General features: G+C 41.2%; 1 protein-coding gene across 1 annotated transcript in view; it reads left to right on the top strand.

Moving 5' to 3' along the window:
- The first annotated feature begins 637 nt into the window (after window positions 1-637).
- LOC309702411 (protein NLRC3-like) overlaps window positions 638-20,165 on the top strand; it is a 25,681-nt gene continuing 6,153 nt past the window's right edge. The window contains exons 1-9 of the mRNA XM_082527129.1: window positions 638-711; window positions 2,217-2,287; window positions 2,363-2,492; window positions 2,748-2,849; window positions 3,842-3,920; window positions 6,386-6,590; window positions 6,742-8,542; window positions 10,472-10,645; window positions 17,491-17,664. Of these exons, the coding sequence (XP_082383255.1) occupies window positions 2,374-2,492; window positions 2,748-2,849; window positions 3,842-3,920; window positions 6,386-6,590; window positions 6,742-8,542; window positions 10,472-10,645; window positions 17,491-17,664 (2,654 nt within the window). The 5' untranslated portion in view covers window positions 638-711; window positions 2,217-2,287; window positions 2,363-2,373. The remainder of the gene's footprint in view (window positions 712-2,216; window positions 2,288-2,362; window positions 2,493-2,747; window positions 2,850-3,841; window positions 3,921-6,385; window positions 6,591-6,741; window positions 8,543-10,471; window positions 10,646-17,490; window positions 17,665-20,165) is intronic.

Genomic DNA, 20,165 nt, shown 5'->3' on the forward strand with positions numbered 1-20,165 from the left:
AGGTTGCTTAATATATATGCTAAGTACTCTTTAAAATACCAGAATAGGGAGGATGGTGTAGGTTTAAGTTTATTAGATTGATCAGTATTGCTGAACTATGAAATATTTTTTTTTGCATACAGGTATAACAGAATAGCTTTAGTGTAGTTGTTGTTTTAAACTTGAGTATGAACTTATACAAAATGCAGCAAGATATTTAAAAAAACAGTTTTGTTGATTAAAAAACACTATATCGGATTCATATCGGTATCGGCAGATATCCAAATTTATGATATCGGTATCGGTATCGGACATAAAAAAGTGGTATCGTGCCATCTCTAATCTAGACATGTGTGACAATACTGAACATGTCACATGACACACCTCAAACATCATGTGATCCACTCTCAGTCTGCACTTTCATTCATGACTTCAACAGGTTGAAATGAGCTTTGAAGAAACATCAGTTCAGTGCTGAAATATTTAAACGCTGCAGGAAGAACAACAACAAAGTGATGACGGATGTTTGTGCTTCAAACAGGAAAACCAGCAGAAATAAATCACAGCCTGCCAGAGGTTTGGAGTTTCCGAGGTGCAACTGAACGCAGCACAGTGTTCCAATGCTCCTTATTGTCCTCAAACGTCTCTTTGGGTGTTTCCTTCCTGCTCAAAGTTTACTTTCACTTCCTGAACTTCGTGGAGTGGAGCTTGTTGTTGGTGTGTGAAGAAACTGTAAGTTTGCTTTGTTTCCTCCTTTAACAGTTTGTCTTTAGGAACTTTACTGTTTGTTCAGCTCGTGTTTGATTTCTTCACACAACAAACTGTGTGTGTTTGTATTTCCGGTCTCTCCATTAAAGTCAGTGTGTAATGTTTCCTGGCTAACATCAGCTGTGTGCAGCTTAGTTCAGCACAAATCTGCCGCTCCATAGTTCACGGTAACGGACTCACAGCTGGACCAACGAGGCCGAGTGTGTCCGCCACTCTGAGCTACGTTCGTGTTTGTGTACTTGTAGTTTGTACTTTGAGTTCACTCAGAGCCCACAGAGGACGCAGCGTACGTGATGACGTCACAGCCCTTTACCTCCTTTACTGTCACTGTGATTAATATTTACACACGAGACACCTGACAGCATGTTAACGCTAAGCTAACACTAAGCTAGCCAAGAACCCAGAGTGACGTAAAGCTGAGTAAACACTGACCCCAGACCAGCACCGTGATAAAGTGAGCTGCTGCTGCTGAACTTGAACAGGTAACAAAGTGATGAGCAGTCAGGCTGCAGGTTTCTACCTGTTCATGTTTCTACAGTAGAATCACTTTGAAGTGTCTTTGTGCTGTTTCATCTTTGATTTGTGTTCATAAACACTCAGAGAAACATCACGTGACCTCATCAGGATCTGTGTTGGTGTGTGGGGCTGTACCTCAGCTTTATGTTGTTACATGCTCATTTGTTCATTTTACACAGTAACATCAAAGTAATGTTATGAGGAGTAATGAAGTAACGTACTCCATTACTTTTAATTAAAGTGTTCTGTGTAATATGTGTAATAATGACTGTTTTGAGTAATGACCAACACTGATCACAACAAAGAGGAAATGCCTCCAACATGCACAAACATTTGAGCCACAACATGCAGTTAATGTGCACAAATGTCTTTGATATGCTGCTCAGTGATGGTGGTGACTGTCAGAGCAGAGCTACTGAGAATCAATAAGTAATATCAATGATGGGATCAGAATCACTAAATTCTTCTCATCCCTGTCAGTATCATACATGTGCTGTATAATGTGATAAATGTAGAGGTGCTGGCTGTTCTCTCACTCTGCTGTTTAGCTGTAAAGGACGCCTCCCTGCCTTTGTCTCATTCATGACCTTTAATAGTCTCTTCTAACATGCAGAGATCTGTATGATCTGTTTCATAGAGTCTAACCAGCCTGTACAGGTAACAACAACAGTCACTGCATCACTGACACACAAACGTCATCTCTGTCAATAACAACATTCATACATGGAATAAAAACACATCAGTGGATCATTGCTGGAGCTGATGTTTGTGCTCCTGGTGCAAAGGCTCTCAGTTTCCTCCTTGAAATAACATCAGTGGTGGGTCAGCGACATGCTTTCTTTCCCTCTCAGGTTTAAATATCTGGGACTCTCCACCGTTTGGTTTTAGAGCTGAAGAAGCTTCTCAGATGAAACGTCTTCCAGAAACTTAAAGACGTCTCTTTTCTCTCCAAGCTCCTTAGATCACATGACCTGGATGACTGACCCTACAGACATATTGACCTGGTTTCATGGTCACATGACAGGTCAGAGGTCAGCGACTGTAACTCAGTTCCTCCTGTTAATGTGAACTCACTGAGTGTTTGTGGTTTACCTCTCAGACTGACTGAAGATGATGATGGAGGAAGAGGAGGACAGAGCAGAGTCTGCAGGGTCCAGCTGTCCGTCTGTGAGGAGTGACTGGTCCAAAGGTCATAATCCAGCCTTCAGTGGTGAACCTGGAGCAACGAGGTCAGAGAGCTGAACTCACTGAGTAACAGAAATAATTCTGCACTGACATTATAATCAGTGTTGACTCTGGTTGATTGTCTGACTGTGTTTGTGAGCTGAGAGGAAATGAAAATGAGTTTGTAACAAAAATCAGTTTTGTCCAGTTTTCCTGTAAAAAGCTGAACTCTAATCTAAGAGGATGTTACTGACAGGAAACAGCTGCATTATCTGCAGTCTGTGTGATCACAGCTGCTTCAATCATGTTTGTGTCTGCAGAGGTCAGAGGTCACAGTCTGCAGGGTCCAGCTGTCCGTCTGTGAGGAGTGACCGGTCCAAAGATGAAAATCCACTCTTCAGTGGTGAACCTGGAGCAACGAGGTCAGAGAGCTGTGATGACTCCTTTACATGTTTGTGTTTCCTGGATAAATATGACCTGAAACATCCTCAGATTGTTACAAAGATTCATTAAAAAGAAAACAATGAAAGAGAAAAGATCCAAATGTTCGACTTGGTCATTTGCTGTTTGAGGACAGTGATGCTCATATCTGTGGGGAAAGTGTGACCTGAGTGGGTTCATGTTTGTCTTTAAAGAACAGAGCTGCTCTGATTCTCTTTGTGTCTGATCTGTTAAACAGTCTGAGAGGTCACACAGAGACCCAGCAGCTAAAGCCTGGATCATACTGGCTGCTGTTACTCCATCAGGACAACACTGAACCACAGTGGTGTGGATGTAGTGGATAAATCCCACCATACTGATGCTCAGAGTTAACCACAGGGAACAAAACCAGATGTTACCTTCAGATTGTGACCTTTGGAGTGGACGATGCAGATTTCAATAGAGAATAAATGTTGTTGTTTTTCAGCTGTGAAGAAAGAATCTAATTTTCTGAACTTAAGAATTTATGATGCTGGAAACAACATGGAGACTATAACACAACATTTCCACTGTGTTCATAGAATGAATGTAAAACTGTCAGACATTCATTAAATATGCAAAATGTCTACAGAAGCATCAGAGGGTCAGACGTGAAGCACTCAGTGATTTTGATCAAATGACTCATCAGTTATTGATCTGTACTACACTGATCTACCACGTTAGTAAAGCTGGTGTTCTGGTGGTGGAGGGAGACTCGGATCATGTTCTGGTTTTGGAGCAGTGATCTGCTGATGGTTCAGTTTGATGAGCTTCTTCAAAATCATCCCTGACATCACCACTGAAAGGACGTCCATGAAAACAGACTGAAAATTACTGATATGTTCACAATCTGAGAGTTTAAAACTTGACAGACTTGATTCAGATGAAGTTATTTGAGCAGAAACTCCTGGATCTTTATCCTGTGTTGATCTGATCCTTCATGGTTCCTCCACAGAGTGGACCAGCAGAGCTCAGAGGTTCCCAGTGGTCAGTCTGCCCAGCAGCATCAAACACAGCTGGACTCCATATTTATGGTCTGTACATGTACAACAACTACTTTAATATTAATAATAATGCATTTATTTATAGGTCCCTTTCAGAACACCAAGGACTCTGTGGACTAAACGACCAAAAGAAACAAACTTTGAAATCAGACGGTGCAAATGTGATCACAGGGAAACGTTTTAAACATCGAGGCTTTAAACAAAAACCAAAGTGAAACAGTTTGTAGTCGAGATCAGTGGGAATGAAGCTGAATAACTGTTTCTTCAATAACTTTGAGCAATAAATGACAAATATGATGGAAATTAGCAGCATTAGCACTTACTAATGATGTGAGCTGACACTCGGCTGTATTGAGACGACCACATTAGGTGGTCCTCAACTGTAATGGAAACCAGTGGATCCAGTCCAGTCGTGGCGACCTGTGGTGAGTCGATCTGAGCAGCTACTAATGGAAACAGGGCCATAGATGTGTTTGTGCTTAATAACAGTGAATCACATGAGTTTTACATTACTGTTAAAATCTCATGTTGTTTGTTAAAGTGTGCAGTTCAGGGTGTGTTACTAAAACACTTTCCAAAGACCCAGCCCCCATAAAAAGCAGCCAATCAGCTTCTAAGAGTTACACACCCACACATATCTATCAGGTTAACTCTGGTCTAACACACTTGGATTTAGCTTGAAGAATGTTCCTGTACGAGGACTGAAAATGATTTAATAAGCAGCTAATGTCCAAAGAACAGCTTTGACACACCTTCATAAACCTGCAGAGCAAAGAAAAACTAGCTGAAAGTCTGGCTGCTCTTATGAAAAGTACAGAGAAATTATGGGTCGCTCAACACTTGTGCACAATATAAGAGTTTAAATAAATCTAAAGAATAACTCAAAGTCCTACAATCATACTGATAAAGTCATCTACAGCTAACTATCCAAGTGGATTTGTTTAAGACAGCTCCATCTGCTGGTGGCCCTCTGCAGGTGCATGAAAGGGGCGTGTTTATAGTGAAAGTAGTAGAGAAAGTAAACCCCACGGGAAGGAGGAGGACTCTCAGCAGCTTCCAGCTCATATTCAGACATTTGACTTCTCACTGAAAGCAGCAAGTTTGAGTGTCTGTACCTTAGTTAGAAGAGATAACATGTCAGTAGTAATTAGAGTTGATTGAGCAATGCTGTCCTTGTAATGTAGTTTATGATTTTTATGGACAAGTCCAGTTTTTCTGTAGAGCCTCTCAAGTTGGTGACAGCAGCAGTGGAAGTTCACGTGTAAACCAGAGCAGCAAATCAGGTCCAAATGTGTTGTTCACAGTGAGTGGGATCATCATTGGCTGCTATGTTAACCTCCTGCAGCAGGATGTCTTTGGTCAGAGAATGGATAGATCACCAAGTCATTGTTGAGTTTAGGGAGACAGTAGACAGTTGGAGGAGGTTCAGCCAGTTGACACACAGTAGATAAAATAACTGAAGGCAGGAGCAGACACCTGTATGACTTTCCACCTCTCACATAGATTATTGTCCCTGGGCAGCGCCACAGGGCTGGTAGATGTAAACAAAGCTGGAGGAGAGGATTGATTCATCTGAGAAAAGTCACAGAGTTGTGTCTTGATGCTCAATCATCCAGGTACGTAAATCCCAAAAAGCTTGATTCTGTTCATCTGGATGTTTTCAGTGGGAGAAACGTTTCATCATCATCAGGTGACTTCTTCAGTCTCAGCTGACTGCAGGTTTCAATCTCATAAACAGGACATTTGTATGACTGAAACCAGCCCACTGAAGGAACAATGGGCTGGGAGGTCAGTTCATTGATCATTGGTACGCATATTGTCAGGACCATTGATCAATGGTTGTTGATCAATGTTCATGAGTCCAGTTCACAGAGAGCTGGGGAATGGCTGCAATCACAGCATGTAAGATGGTGACAAATGTACCCTTAGGCCCCTCCTCCATTCAGAGATGGTCTTTCCTTTTCACATAAATGGCCTCCTTGACTCCGCCCTCAAACCAGCGTTCACATTTACTCAGGACCTTCTTGATGTGAAGTTCTTCTGCTTCGCTGGCTGCTGTGTCTGTGGGGATGGTGTTTGTTCTGTGTTGTAGTGTCCTGATGACGCCCAGTTTGTGCCCCAGTGGATGATGAGAGTCAAACCTTAAATACTGATCTGTATGTGTAAACAGAGTGAACCTTTAAGACCAGTTGTCTGTACGATCAACTCAGTCACCTGAAACATCTCCAAGTTTCTGGCTTTGATCATCAACCTGTTGGTAGTTCAGCTCTGAACACCAGTGAAATGTTTCTCCCACTGAAATCGCTGCATTCATATGAACAGCATCAACGTTTTGGGATCGTGGAGTTGTGGACAAAGTCTCAGTTAATCAGATAAAGTCAAACCTATAATTGGTAAAGAGTTCGCGGATGATATGCCCCTTGATGGTAAAGAAGTGGATGTTGTGTGGACTAAAGTTCAGAGTGGTGGGTCATTCATAAAGTATTCTGTTCCAGCTGCTGGAGGACAACATCATCACTTTTGTGAAGAACGAGCTGAAGAAGATCCAGAAGGTTCTGAATCCAAATAAGCCCCAGTGCTTGGAGTTTCAGAGGGAGGATGATGAGCAGAGGAGAAACAGCAGAGAGGCATTTGTGAAGATCACAGTGGACTTCCTGAGGAGAATGAAGCAGGAGGAGCTGGCTGACCGTCTGCAGAGACGTAAGAGGATTTATCTAAAGGTTTAAGCTGCTGGATAAATGAGACACTTGTGACACCAGTGTGTTCAGTCATTTCTCAGTGGGTCAGAAATTGTCATCAGCATTTTGTAAAATGTGATTGTTAAAGTTGTATTTTTATTATTATTATTCAGAACTTCCAGCTGCTGTTTGTCATTGTAAACTTAAGTCTAAGCTGAAGAAGAAGTTCCAGTGTGTGTTTGAGGGCATCGCTAAAGCAGGAAACCCAACCCTCCTGAATCAGATCTACACAGAGCTCTACATCACAGAGGGAGGGACTGCAGAGGTCAATGATGAACATGAGGTCAGACAGATTGAAACAGCATCCAGGAAACCAGACAGACCAGAAACAACCATCAGACAAGAAGACATCTTTAAAGCCTCACCTGGAAGAGATGAACCAATCAGAACAGTGCTGACAAAGGGAGTGGCTGGCATTGGGAAAACAGTCTTAACACAGAAATACAGCCTGGACTGGGCTGAAGACAAAGCCAACCAGGACATCCAGTTCATATTTCCATTCACTTTCAGAGAGCTGAATGTGCTGAAAGAGGAAAAGTTCAGCTTGGTGGGACTTGTTCATCACTTCTTTACTGAAACCAAAGAAGCGGGAATCTACAGCTTTGAAGACTTCCAGGTTGTGTTCATCTTTGATGGTCTGGATGAGTGTCGACTTCCTCTGGACTTCCACAAAACTACAATCCTAACTGACCCTAGAAAGTCCACCTCAGTGGATGTGCTGCTGATAAACCTCATCAGGGGGAAACTGCTTCCCTCTGCTCGCCTCTGGATAACCACACGACCTGCAGCAGCCAATCAGATCCCTCCTGACTGTGTTGGCATGGTGACAGAGGTCAGAGGGTTCACTGACCCACAGAAGGAGGAGTACTTCAGGAAGAGATTCAGAGATGAGGAGCAGGCCAGCAGGATCATCTCCCACATCAAGACATCACGAAGCCTCCACATCATGTGCCACATCCCAGTCTTCTGCTGGATCACTGCTACAGTTCTGGAGGATGTGCTGGAAACCAGAGAGGGAGGACAGCTGCCCAAGACCCTGACTGAGATGTACATCCACTTCCTGGTGGTTCAGGCCAAAGTGAAGAAGGTCAAGTATGATGGAGGAGCTGAGACAGATCCACACTGGAGTCCAGAGAGCAGGAAGATGATGGAGTCTCTGGGAAAACTGGCTTTTGATCAGCTGCAGAAAGGAAACCTGATCTTCTATGAATCAGACCTGACAGAGTGTGGCATCGATATCAGAGCAGCCTCAGTGTACTCAGGAGTGTTCACACAGATCTTTAAAGAGGAGAGCGGACTGTACCAGGACAAGGTGTTCTGCTTCATCCATCTGAGTGTTCAGGAGTTTCTGGCTGCTCTTCATGTCCATCTGACCTTCAGCAACTCTGGACTCAATCTGCTGGAACAACAACAAACAACATCCAAGAAATCTAAATTATTTAACAAACTAAAACTTCAATCTCTCCACCAGAGTGCTGTGAACAAGGCCTTGCAGAGTCCAAATGGACACCTGGACTTGTTCCTCCGCTTCCTCCTGGGTCTTTCACTGCAGACTAATCAGAGTCTCCTACGAGGTCTGCTGACACAGACAGGAAGCAGCTCACAGTACAATAAGAAAACAGTTCAGTACATCAAGGAGAAGCTCAGTAAGAATCTGTCTGCAGAGAAAAGCATCAATCTGATCCACTGTCTGAATGAACTGAATGATCGTTCTCTAGTGGAGGAGATCCAACAGTCCCTGAGATCAGGACGTCTCTCCACAGATGAACTGTCTCCTGCTCAGTGGTCAGCTCTGGTCTTCATCTTACTGTCATCAGAAGAAGATCTGGATGTGTTTGACCTGCAGAAATACTCTGCTTCAGAGGAGGCTCTTCTGAGGCTGCTGCCAGTGGTCAAAGCCTCCAACAAAGCTCTGTAAGTAAACATGTTGTCATCGCTTCATTCTTAAAATCATGGGAAATAAATCAGAAATGCTGAGTTCAAAGAGCACTGTAACATTTTTTTAAAATAGTAAATTAAATGATCATCAGTCACTCGGTAAATATATGGTAGTTTTAATGTTTCACTCCAGCATTTCTAAAACACACTTTGTTCTGTAACTCTTATCAAAGGACAATCCAGACCCAGCCTATAAGAACATGAGCTCTGATGCTTCAGCCCCTCTGACAGGTTTATTATCCTCAGCTTGTTCACTTGTCTCCAACTCCAGGAGTTTGGTTGTTTTATTCTAAAGCACAAACTTCACCTGCCAGACTTCACCTACATCTTTTTCTGATGTTCATAATTTAAGTTCAAGTTTGTATCTCACTTTCAGTGCACACCCTCCCTTTTTAAATATAAATCTCTGCTGTGCTGTCATGTTTTCATCCTGTATGGAGGGAGAAACTCGGTCTTCATTACTGAAATTGCCTCTAAGGTCGTGTTTCTTGTCAGTAACCATATGTAACTGTAAGGCTTCCATAACCAGTGTTATCACAGAATTACAGTGGGTTCACTCTGGGTCCTCTACAGTTTCTTCCCACTGTCCACAGACATGCAGTTAGGTTACCTGGTGATCTAAACTTCATGCAGGTGTGAGTGAGAGTGGTTGTCTGTCCCTCTGTGGGCTTAGTGGAAGAGACTGGATGGATCTCTGCTTTGTCTTTGATATATGCTGACAGCAAACATTCTCCATGAAGTCTGCATTTCAGCTCATCTCCTTTATACACACCTTTAACAGGAAGAGTTTTATACAGCTAGTGTTTAAAATCCAGTGTTATTCACAATACACAGGTAATGAGCATGATTATTGAATTACTAAAATTTTCTAAAATAATTGTTTTAGTTAATATTGTATGACAGTGTACACAGAATTATTAGCTCAGTAGGCAGAGTGGTCGCCCCATGATCATAAGGTCAGGGGTCGAATCCACCGAATAGTTACCTTGTGGTACCCCTGAGCAAGGTACCATCAAGGTACCAATCATGTGCACTGGACTGGTAGCACTCATAGTCTCATAGGTTTAAATAAATTAAAAAAAAAAGGGTTCAACATATAAACAAATTTAATTTGATCACATATATTGTTTGTTTTTTTTTGTTTTTGTTTTTTCCCTTTCTCTCTCAGACTGAGCAGCTGTAACGTCTCAGAGGAAGGCTGTGAAAATTTGTTGTCAGTGGTCAGCTCCCAGTCCTGTAGTCTGAGAGAGCTGGACCTGAGTACCAACAGCCTGAAGGCTTCAGCAGTAAAGCTTCTGTCTGCTGCAGTGGAGAGTCCACATGCCAAACTGAATGTTCTGAGGTCAGATCAATTTGTATTCTGTTTAGTTCTGTTTGTTTATGTGTTTGATGTTTGTTTTTGTTTATGTCTTTATCCAGTTATCCTTGTTTCATAGCATTTTTATTCATTTCAAAGTTAAACAGAAGTTTTACTAACCTGCTCAGCACAAGACAATAAGCTATTGCACCCTGATTACACTTTAACAACAATCTTTATTCATGTTTTTATCTTCAGACTTAACATCTGTGAACTCTCAGAGGAAAACTGTGAAGCTCTGTCCTCAGTTCTCAGCTCACAGTCCTCTAGTCTGACAGAGCTGGACCTGAGTATCAGAAAGCTGCAGGATTCAGGAGTGAAGCTTCTGTCTGCTGGACTACAACGTTTAAACTGTAAACTGAATACTCTGAGGTCAGATCAGAAAACATTTAGTTTTTAGAATTATTAATTAAAGTTCATACATATGATGTTGTATCTTAGTATGTTTATGTTTCCTTTAAAAATAGAAAGTCAACATTTAATGTTTTGAAATGTATTAACAAACTCTACATGAGTACTTGTTTTATAGATTGTCTTTTATTTTTCAGACTGAGTGGCTGTAACCTGTCAGAGAGAAGCTGTGAAGCTCTGTCCTCAGTCCTCAGCTCCCAGTCCTCCAGTCTGAGAGAGCTGGACCTGAGTAACTCTGACCTGCAGGATTCAGGAGTGAAGCTTCTGTCCGCTGGACTAAAGAGTTCACAGTGTGCAGTGGAAACTCTCAGGTCAGGATTCAAACTTTTCCACAGATGATCATTTGAAATGTGACTTATATTATTGTATAAACAGGTAACTTTTACAGCTGTCAAGTGAACTTTTATTCACATTTGAGTGGATAATTGGACTCTGAATTACTAAAAGTTGTTATAGTCATGTCTTTGTTTATTTAAAAAAATACTTCATGCACTGCCTAATTTAAAGATTTAGGCTCCTTTGGGCCCATAATATATATATTTGATTTCTTTGTGAATGAAATTAGGAGGATATTGGCGACTGCTGATTGGCTCGCTGTTTGTTTTTTATTCACAGTACTTAATTTTAAAGGCTGATTTCTCAAAATGAGATGTTTATCTTTTCTTCTACAACACGTGGAGCCACCAAATCTTCTTGCTTGATTTATTCATTACAGTTTGATTTAAAGAATATTAGACTCGTAACATAATAAATATATTTATTTCACTTCTTCTTGAGAGAAAGAAAGGGATGACTGGGTGAGCTCCAGTGGTTCATCCCAGCAGAGAGAGCGGCACACTGGGCTGCAAATGATCACAGTAGTAATGGCCATAGTTTGATAAAACAGGCAGTCTTACGCTGTAGATAATACAGGGTTCTGGTGCCGATGTGGGGGAGGGGAGTCGCCCGGTACTAACTACATACTACTAACTACCTCATCCAGATGTCTTCCCTACTAAACCTGATAAGAAGTAACTGCAGTAGCCTTATAGGTCAAATCAGTTTCACCTGTTAAAGTTAGCTCCACTATTAATTAGGGGTGGGGGAAAAAATCGATACTGTGTAGTATCGTGATATTTTGTTTGCTAATAATGTATCGATACAGGGACAGCAGAAATCGATATTTTGTTACAAACAATTTTTTCTCTGAAGTCAACATGCTCTGGAGTCAGAGCATGTTGACTTCAGAGCATGTTGATCCTTTTTCTGAGCAACAATCCTGACATTCCTTCACTGTCCAAATGTGTTTAACTTTTTTTTTGGCAGCAATAAACATGACAGTTTACTTATTTTAATTTAAGACATGTTTAATTTTAATTAAGTTTGAAACTTTTTTATTTAATGTAAAATTATATATTTTTTTAAATTTACTTTCAAATTCTTCAGTTGCTGAAGGGGCTGCATAGTTTTCATAAATTGCATAGTTCAGAATAGCTGTAATTGTACCAGATGGTTGCATTCAGTTAAGTTGGACTAGACTGTAATACAAACCGTTCAGTTTGTCAACAATAAAACTGACTGAAATGAGAGAAAGACTGAGTGTGAGACTTTGATATTAGATAAAATGAATATTGATAAAGTTTACCTTTATGTGCAGAATTTAAATATCGCAAAATATTTTTAAAAATCGCAATAATATCGTATCGTGCGTTAAGTATTGTGATAATATCGTATCGCGAGTTGTATGGTGATTCCCACCTCTACTATTAATGGTGTCACTTGTTATTTCTGGGATGAGTTTAGTAGCCTGAACAGCTGCTTAAAGGAAAGTAATTAAATAATAAAAATAACCTAAGTCCGGGGGAACCTGCAAGAGCTGTTTGCACAAAGAATAATGCTCAGACTTTGAGGTTTTATCGTTTTACACAAGGTTTAAAAATGAATGTCCACAATTGAATTGCAGAAATTGTTATTGAGCTAATACTGATGTAGTTGTTATCTTTGGTAAGGAGAGGTTGGAGGAAGGATGAGCACAGTCAGGCCTAAAGATGCTCTTAATAATAATAATGGATTGCATTTATATAGCGCTTTTCGAGACCCTCAAAGACCCTTTACAATCCCACTACAGGGAGTGCAGAATTATTAGGCAAGTTGTATTTTTGAGGAATAATTTTATTATTGAACAACAACCATGTTCTCAATGAACCCAAAAACCTCATTAATATCAAAGCTGAATGTTTTTGGAAGTAGTTTTTAGTTTGTTTTTAGTTTTAGCTATTTTAGGGGGATATCTGTGTGTGCAGGTGACTATTACTGTGCAGAATTATTAGGCAACTTAACAAAAAACAAATATATACCCATTTCAATTATTTATTTTTACCAGTGAAACCAATATAACATCTCCACATTCACAAATATACATTTCTGACATTTGTGGAGCAGGGAAATTATTTTACTGCTATTGTTAAATAATCATCATTATTACCATTGCATTAATAATATAATCTGGAGTTTATATTGCATTCAGGGGTTGAACAGTGTGTGTCTTTCAGAAAGGCTAAAAGTCACAGGCTGACAGGAAACAGGCTTGCAGAGAGTTTGCAGAAGCAGGAAGTTATTTTGAGCAGCAGGCTAAGACGAGGCTTTAACAATGTAACAGATAGCTTTAAGAAGGCCTTAAGATGTTATGCATACAGTTATGACTATTTTATACATATTGCATATCTGTGCTTATTAAAGAGTTGGAGCTCGGTCAATTAATTGGGGGTTGGAAGCTTTGTTCGGCGCGATGTCCGGACAATCTATTGTGCAAGTGACTTGGAGCCATAGAAGGAATCGCAATACATGCTTACAAAACACTTATATATCAGATCATTTTATATTAAGGTTTTAAGTAGAGGTTCTTGGTTAAAACATTTATTTAGTAGAAGACATACATATAGTCTCAGTGAGCCTCTGGTCTGGTGAAAGGTCAGAAGTGCAACAGGTGAATTGAGAAAGAGTATTTGAGGACGAGACACAGACAGTTAGTAGGTGAAGAGGTGACACAAAGAGCATGTGAGGTCAACACACACACACACATGAGTTAGATTTATTTAGAGGAGAGATTAGTCGTGTCTCGGCAAGAAAGAGGAACAATTCACTTTAAGACAAGAACGGAAAGTACCAGCCATGAAAATAGAAGATGATCTTCTGGGTTAAAAGTCATTGTGGTGTTGATCTGATCTATGTATAAAATGTATCTGTGACGCATGAAGGGGCGTCAGTAAATCAAACCCTGATGCTATAAAATATCTGTTCATGCTTTGATTAAGTTGAAGATCAATTGCTGTCGGCGTACAGAGTTGTCTTCCCACACGTGTGTAGTCATTAAAATCATTGTTTGACCAAGATCCTCTGGACCATGGGTGGTTTGTACTCTCCCTCCTCAATTGTGAACCATAACACATTCAAAAACAAAACAAAAACAAATCAGCGACCAATATAGCCACCTTTCTTTGCAAGGACACTCAAAAGCCTGCCATCCATGGATTCTGTCAGTGTTTTGATCTGTTCACCATCAACATTGCGTGCAGCAGCAACCACAGCCTCCCAGACACTGTTCAGAGAGGTGTACTGTTTTCCCTCCTTGTAAATCTCACATTTGATGATGGACCACAGGTTCTCAATGGGGTTCAGATCAGGTGAACAAGGAGGCCATGTCATTAGTTTTTCTTCTTTTATACCCTTTCTTGCCAGCCACGCTGTGGAGTACTTGGACGCGTGTGATGGAGCATTGTCCTGCATGAAAATCATGTTTTTCTTGAAGAATGCAGACTTCTTCCTGTACCACTGCTTGAAGAAGGTGTCTTCCAGAAACTGGCAGTAGGACTGGGAGTTGAGCTTGACTCCATCCTCAACCCGAAAAGGCCCCACAAGCTCATCTTTGATGATACCAGCCCAAACCAGTACTCCACCTCCACCTTGCTGGCGTCTGAGTGGGACTGGAGCTCTCTGCCCTTTACCAATCCAGCCACGGGCCCATCCATCTGGCCCATCAAGACTCACTCTCATGTCATCAGTCCATAAAACCTTAGAAAAACCAGTCTTGAGATATTTCTTGGCCCAGTCTTGACGTTTCAGCTTGTGTGTCTTGTTCAGTGGTGGTCGTCTTTCAGCCTTTCTTACCTTGGCCATGTCTCTGAGTATTGCACACCTTGTGCTCTTGGGCACTCCAGTGATGTTGCAGCTCCAAAATATGGTCAAACTGGTGGCAAGTGGCATCTTGGCAGCTGCACGCTTGACTTTTCTCAGTTCATGGGCAGTTATTTTGTGCCTTGGTTTTTCCACACGCTTCTTGCGACCCTGTTGACTATTTTGAATGAAACGCTTGATTGTTCGATGATCACGCTTCAGAAGCTTTGCAATTTTGAGACTGCTGCATCCCTCTGCAAGATATCTCACTGTTTTTGACTTTTCTGAGCCTGTCAAGTCCTTCTTTTGACCCATTTTGCCAAAGGAAAGGACATTACCTAATAATTATGCACACCTGATATAGGGTGTTGATGTCATTAGACCACACCCCTTCTCATTACAGAGATGCACATCACCTAATATGCTTAATTGGTAGTAGGCTTTCGAGCCTATACAGCTTGGAGTAAGACAACATGCATGAAGAGGATGATGTGGACAAAATACTCATCTGCCTAATAATTCTGCACTCCCTGTATTCATTCACTCTCACATTCACACACTGGTGGAGGTAAGCTACAGTTGTAGTGGTAGGTTAGGTTTTGCCCAAGGACAAAATGACCAAGACAGAGAGAGCTGGCTCATCAGACAGACAAGCTCATCTTGTAACCTACTGGTTCGCTGGTCAGCACACCAGCTGACTAGCGAACCGGCTAACTAGCACACCAGCTAACTAGCACACCGGCTAAATAGCAAATCAGCTAACTAGCAGACCAGCTAACGGCAGCCACAAGCTGAAGGACGATTAAATGTAGTGGAGATATCAGAGATGACACTGGTGTGTCCGATTCACTCTTTAGCACTCTGGTCACTCCGGTGTGTCAGCCAGAACACCACTGAAGGCCAAATGATCCCAGCATGTGGAATAAAGAGCTTAAGGTTTGGTTTGAGACACTTTATTCTTTCACTGATTGATTCTTGCGGCTGTGATCATGTGTGTGGTTTCTTACAAAAAGGAAGTACACAATACAAATACATGACAAATAAGATGAATAGATAAGTTACATATCCAGTTATATGTACGTACATCAGTATAGCTAATATAGCCATATATAAGGACAAAGATCACAGTACTATAATGCAGTAATGTTAAACACAAAGGTGTATATCTACATAAATCTGTCCTATCAGTGATCAGGGTACTGTAGTATACTTCCACTACATAAACTATAGAAACTAAACGACATTAGTGTGACTTTAAGTTACCATCAGTACAGACGAACTGATGGTAGTTGTACAAAATAAAGGCATTGCAATTATTGTGAAGGGCTTCCGGTTAAACTAAGATCAGCTGATTACCTCATAACAAATTGTTTGCTATAGAACGCAGCTCCCACTCTTCATTAATATCATGTACTGTAACTCCCAAGTAACCATGGTTACCCAGCCACGCCCAGTAGTCTCCAGAGAGACCAACAGCTGGTGCACGTTGTAACGCCGTGGCTTTCATAGTCTCTCCTTTTTCTACAGCTCATGTGTTCTTCTTGTGATGGTGCGTCTTGAGGGAGGCTCATACATGCCGTCATTTGTTGATCCTAAGAACGTTCCTCAGACCGACTTCTTCAACAACACTAATCGGCCTGCAGTTTGTAGCTACTCACTTCACTGTGGTGTTTGTTAGCTTGTCTTTCTTTGGTTTTATCCTGACTCCTCCCACAAGCTGATCCTACGTAGTCTGCCCAAGCCTCCCACCTCTGTTTGTTTGGGTGGTTTGTTTGCTGCCATCAACAGCGTGTAATGCATTTAAGTGATACTTCAGACATGAAGTACTGCGACAATAAAAAACTCAACTTTGCTTAAAAATAACTTTAGTTGTATCAACACTGCCCTCTGGAATAATTAGACTTTGGTGACAAACTGATGTGATCTCCATGTTTCCTTTGTTGGACTGTGGGCGAGTGTCAGAACTGAATGTACTGAGTAACATGTAGAGTTTAAATATGTGTCAGTTCCAGTTTTAGAGCTCTAAAGTGCAGCTATCATGTTAGGAATATGTTAGGAATAGACAGGAACACTGAGCACACTGAGGTCAAATCTTTATTTTACCACTCGCTGCATTCTTGATGTTCATGAATTCAGCAGCTTCATGATTATCTGCAGCATTAATCTCATATTTCCATTAAAAGTGTTGAATTTGACTGTTTGATGTTCTTTATGATCTCTGGCACCAGTTCATCTGTAGGCTGAGCTCAGTCCATCCAGTTAGTGAAATGATGTTTAAAGGTCTCCTTGTTCTGTGAGCGTGCACAGATCCTGAAGCAGAAAGCCTGGGTTACAGAGAAATGATCATCACTGTGATGATGCTCATCATCTCTGACTGGGATTTGAGGTTTTGTCAAAGCAGCAAAGAAAGCCTGGCTATGTTGGACTGGGTGTGGAAGCAGCTCCCAGTTTGAGTTCAGGAGACAGACACCCTCTCTACTTTGAAGATCAGCTTCAAACTTTCCTTTTTGATAAAGCTTATAGTTCGAGCTGGATCAGGTGACCCTGAACCATCCCTTAGTTATGCTGCTATAGGCTCAGGCTGTTGGTGGACTTCCCATGATGCTCTGCTTTCTTCTCCCCTCTTTTCACTCCTGATGCTTTTATATGTCACTACTGCATGTCCTTAACTTTTGTCTCTCTGTTTTGTTCTTGTCTCTCTGAGCTCATCTCTTCCCTTTCCCCTCACCCTGCAACCAGTCATGGTAGATGCTCCTCCTGGAGCCTGTTTTCACTGGGAGGATCTTTGTGTCAAAGGGAGTTCTTCTTCCCACCATCACCAAGTGCTGCTCACAGTGGAGGCGGTCACCTTACACTGTTAAACAGCTTCAGATGACTGTTGTTGTCTGTTGGGTATTGTCACTTATAAATAAAGTTACATTGAATGGATGTAAATGGATAGATGTTATTGTGACAAAGAGAAAACAACTGTTGACAGATAGATTGTTGTTTTGTGTGTTTGCAGTCTGTCAGGATGTCTGATCACAGAGGATGGCTGTACTTCTCTGGCCTCAGCTCTGAGCTCCAACCCCTCCCATCTGAGAGAGCTGGACCTGAGCTACAATCATCCAGGTCCCTCAGGAATGAAGCTGCTGTTGGCTGGACTGAAGGATCCAGGCTGGAGACTGGACACTCTCAGGTATGGAGAGAAAATCTGATAGAGGAGGAAGAGCTGGAAACATTTCCCGTGTCTTTCACTCACTTCCTGTTTGTTTCCTGCAGATGAGACATGAACAATCACACATGCAGGAATATTTTCAGGGACAGACACACTAGTCTAGCTGGATAGTTCATGGATATTTATGTAGGGGTCTCCAAGGAGTCTGGTTGCAGGAACATTTAGGTCACAGGTGTACCTGAGATAGATACCAGTGTACCTAATAAAGTGTCAGCTAACATTTGGAAATGGAAGCTTAAATAATGACAAACTGTACATTCACAGCTGAAGTCACAATAAATTTGTTCTGAAGTGCACATTTTTCTGTTATTGTTCTCAAACAACAGAATGAGAATGAAATATTGATTCTAACAGGGCCCATAAACAGCATTAGCTTAGTAGCATTAGCTTATCAGAGTTTCCATCATGGTCACACAAATCCTTAGCAGAGAAAAGTGGCCTACTTAGCAATAGCTGCTCAAGTTGTATAAAGAAAGGGAAAACAGTATTAGCATTAGCTGCTAATGGCAGCTTACTTAGCATAAACTCTTCACATCTTTATAATGCAAGGGAAAGGAGTCACTCATGGAAGCCTATTTAGCATTAACGTCTCACATCATTATAACACAAGGGAAAAGGGTATTAGCGTTAGCTACTAATGCTTATTCACCTCAAATTAGCTTTAGCTGCTAATGGTAGCCTACTTAGCATTAACTCCTCACTAATATAATGCTAATTCACATCAAATTAGCATTAGCTGCTCATATTGTTATAAGGAAAGAGAAAACGATATTAGCATTAGCTACTAATAATTATTCACCCCTAATTAGAATTAGCCGCTAATGGCAGTATACTTAGCATTAACTCCTCACATTGTTATAATGTAAGGGAAAAGAATTAGCATTATCTAATAATGTTGACCTTGGCCCACTGGAAAAGTTCAGAACTAAAGATTTAGGAGTGTTTCTCGATAGCTCTTTCTCATTTGAGAAACAAATGAATTCTGTTATTAAAACCAGCTGTAAGGTTTATATTGTTGATTGATGCTTAGAAATATTTACTCATATATGCTTAGAGTTTTATAATCGATTGGATGATGATAGAGGTTCGATCCTTAGTAGTCTGTAAAGACTCTGTGTGCCTTCCAGAGTGCTCTGGCATGCACACACCACTTGGGGCCATGAGAGAGGTCGTACCCTCTCTTACTGATTTATGGTGTAGGACAGGGGTCTCAAACTCAATTTAGCTGGGGGCCGCTGCAGGCAGAGTCTGGGTGAGGCTGGGCCACATTAGGTTTTCTACAAGAAAGGCATGGTTAAAAAATTCCAATCTTCTCAAATCTCTTTATTTTTATTTTTTAACACAAAATATGAAAAATAAATAAACAAATTAAGAATTAATAAGAAAATAAATCAATCTGTAATACATAAATAAAATAATAAGAAGATATTTTTAGTCAGTGAACTTGTGTGTTTTTTTCAGTCTTCTATATCTGCTGTATTTAGATTGAAATGTCTGTATTAACAGTTCTATAACCTTCTTCTGAACATGAATGGAACACTGTAGAAAATGAACTGTTCTTCTGAACATGGCTTCTCTTGCCTACTCCTTGCTGCTAGAGACCTGGCAGCGTTTCCTCTCGCATAGCCGAGCCAGATTTGGCCTGAGGGAGGAAGCAGTTGCGACCCTCAGTATGTCTTGAAGATGATCATCCATAAGTCTGGACCTGTACTTGGACTTATTGAAGTTCAAAGTGGAGAAGAGCTTTTGGCACAAGTATGTGCTACCAAAAAGGCACATGGTCCGCTTGAACATTCGGGAAAGCCGAGGGAAACTAGGGCTCAAATCTCTCAAAAATTGTCCAAGCTTGTCTGCTTTTCCACTCACCTCCCTGAACTTTGCTTTGAGTTCAGAGTTGCACTGCAGCTCAATGAGCTCCATTTGAAGCACAGAAGGGGCATCTTGCACATCAAAGGAGAAGGGGTCCGCAAAAATGTGAAAGGTGGCTCTGTGTGTCTTGAAGTCAGCAAATCTGGGATCAAATTCCTCCTGTAGCCTCAAAATGACATCAACATACTCGTCAGCACTGAATGGTGTGCCTGCATCCACGAGTGCCTTGCATGCTGGGAAATGGCAAAGGTTTGTCTGAGAGAGCTGAGCTTTCCAGAGCGCCAGTTTTGTGGAGAATGCTCTCACGTTGTCATAGGCAGCACTGACAAGTTGCCCCTGGCCTTGTAACGTCTTGTTCAGTACATTAAGCTCATGTGTCATATCAACAAGAAAAGCTGAGTCCATGAGCCATTTGGGATCAGTTAGCACAGGAACACTAACTCCATCCTTCTCCATGAAGGCTTCACTTCTGCTCTCAACTCAAAAAGTCTCTTTAATACATTTCCCCTGCTGAGCCAACGTACCTCAGTGAAGTCGAGCACATCCCCATATTCTGACTCCATTTCCTCTAAAAATTATTCTCTTTGGTTGCT

The sequence above is a fragment of the Aulonocara stuartgranti genome (assembly GCF_965226115.1).
Source record: "Aulonocara stuartgranti genome assembly, chromosome: 3".
Classification (NCBI taxonomy): Eukaryota; Metazoa; Chordata; class Actinopteri; order Cichliformes; family Cichlidae; genus Aulonocara; species Aulonocara stuartgranti.